At 44.6% G+C, this 1,831-nt stretch overlaps 1 protein-coding gene across 1 annotated transcript in view; it reads left to right on the forward strand.

Annotated features, from left to right (window-relative positions):
• LOC107756866 (NEDD4-like E3 ubiquitin-protein ligase WWP1) overlaps nucleotides 1–1,831 on the forward strand; it is a 12,557-nt gene that overhangs the window by 3,390 nt on the left and 7,336 nt on the right. Inside the window, exons 10-13 of the mRNA XM_016574181.1 lie at nucleotides 49–177; nucleotides 863–935; nucleotides 1,018–1,089; nucleotides 1,168–1,256. Of these exons, the coding sequence (XP_016429667.1) occupies nucleotides 49–177; nucleotides 863–935; nucleotides 1,018–1,089; nucleotides 1,168–1,256 (363 nt within the window). The remainder of the gene's footprint in view (nucleotides 1–48; nucleotides 178–862; nucleotides 936–1,017; nucleotides 1,090–1,167; nucleotides 1,257–1,831) is intronic.

The following is a 1,831-nucleotide window of genomic DNA, read 5'->3' on the forward strand; positions in this document are numbered from 1 at the left end:
TCTGTGTGTGTGTGTGTGTATCTCTGTGTGTGTGTGTGTGTGTGTCAGGCTGCAGAACGAGGACCCGCTCCCCGAGGGCTGGGAGATTCGTTACACTCGTGAGGGAGTACGCTACTTTGTGGATCATAACACACGCACCACGACCTTCAGTGACCCGCGGACGGGCAAATCTGCCGTGTGAGTCCATCAGTCTGACAGTAGTTGTGTTTCCATCCAATGTTGCAAATATGCAATAAAACATTTTTTTTTAATAACTTTCTTTCTATCACTGTTCTTCAAGCCTTCTCAGGTATTTTCATGATAATAAAGTATATTTATAATGATGATGTTTTTTTTACAAATGCACATTATAAGTGACTCAAACTCATAGTGATTTCAGACGGAGCAGCACTTCCCACTGATCAAAGAGCCGTGCTTCACGCAGCCTTTGCAATATCATAATCGCACTAGACAGGTTGACGGGTTTATGTGAGATTTAGTGTTAATCACGATTTATCGCGCAGCCCTAATTTTGATGATTGATTTAGACTCCGGTGTTTCAGAACGACTAAAACAACATTTGAGGTGCTGTGTGATAAGAGGCCCTCTGCTCAGTCCAGTTAACCAATCACAGCATCTCTTCCAAATTTTTGTTGTGCATCCAGAAATTTATTCACTGAACGTGTCTTGCTTGTCTTCTTTTTTGATAAAAAATGATCCACCTCAATTGCGCATTTGATTTTTATGCACATTTTAAGATTGAGATGCACATCGTGGCATTTCCAACATAAATAGATGGATGGAAACATATTGTCACTACAGGCACTGTGCTCCTCTAATGTGTGTGTGTGTGGGTGTGTGTGTGTGTGTGTGTGTCGCGCAGCACTAAAGGTCCACAGATCGCGTACGAGCGAAGCTTCAGGTGGAAACTGGCGCATTTCCGCTATTTGTGTCAGGTAACGCTCGCTCAGCTCTTCAACACACATGAAACTCTGTGTGTGTGTGAGAGTGTGTTTCAAACACTTTGTGTATCTGCAGTCCAACGCTCTGGGCAGCCATGTGAAGATCACCGTGTCCCGACAGACGCTGTTTGAAGACTCGTTCCAGCAGGTCTGAGAAACACACAGCAGAAGCTCAGTCTGTTTCTGAATGTCTCATTTACTGGTTCTCTTTTCCGCATTACTGTAGATCATGAACTTTAAACCGTATGACCTGAGGAGACGTCTGTACATTATCTTCAGAGGAGAGGAGGGACTGGACTACGGAGGCCTCGCTCGGTACGACACACCGATGTTTGTTAGGGTTAGGGTTAACCCTAACCCTAACACACACACACACACACAGAGAAAACACACACACACCCTAACACACACACACAGAAAGAAAACACACACACACACACAGAGAAAACACACACACACACCCTAACACACACACACACACACACCCTAACACACACACAGAGAAAACACACACACACACACACACAGAGAAACAGAGAAAACACACACACACACACACACACACACACACAGATTCATGTTAGTTATTAATCCTGTGTGTTTTCTGAGAATCTCAGGCGCTGTGAGGTCAGCGAGGAATCCCCTAAATTCAAGATCCACATTTGCTTCATGTCTGCTGCTAATATCTGGAGGAGCGTGGAGAGTTGTGTCATGGGCCGCGTGTGTGCTGACTCTCAGGGAACTCCGTTTGATTGCATTCAGATTGCAGAGTTTCCTGAACTCCAGATGTCTCCCTACAGGACCATCGCGTGTGGAGACGAGACACGCACACACGTTTAAACTAATATGCATCATTTTAATCATGTGATTCAGTAATAATTAGTTTGACG

The sequence above is a fragment of the Sinocyclocheilus rhinocerous genome, unplaced genomic scaffold (assembly GCF_001515625.1).
Source record: "Sinocyclocheilus rhinocerous isolate Xijiao unplaced genomic scaffold, SAMN03320098_v1.1 scaffold5890, whole genome shotgun sequence".
NCBI classification, from domain to species: Eukaryota; Metazoa; Chordata; class Actinopteri; order Cypriniformes; family Cyprinidae; genus Sinocyclocheilus; species Sinocyclocheilus rhinocerous.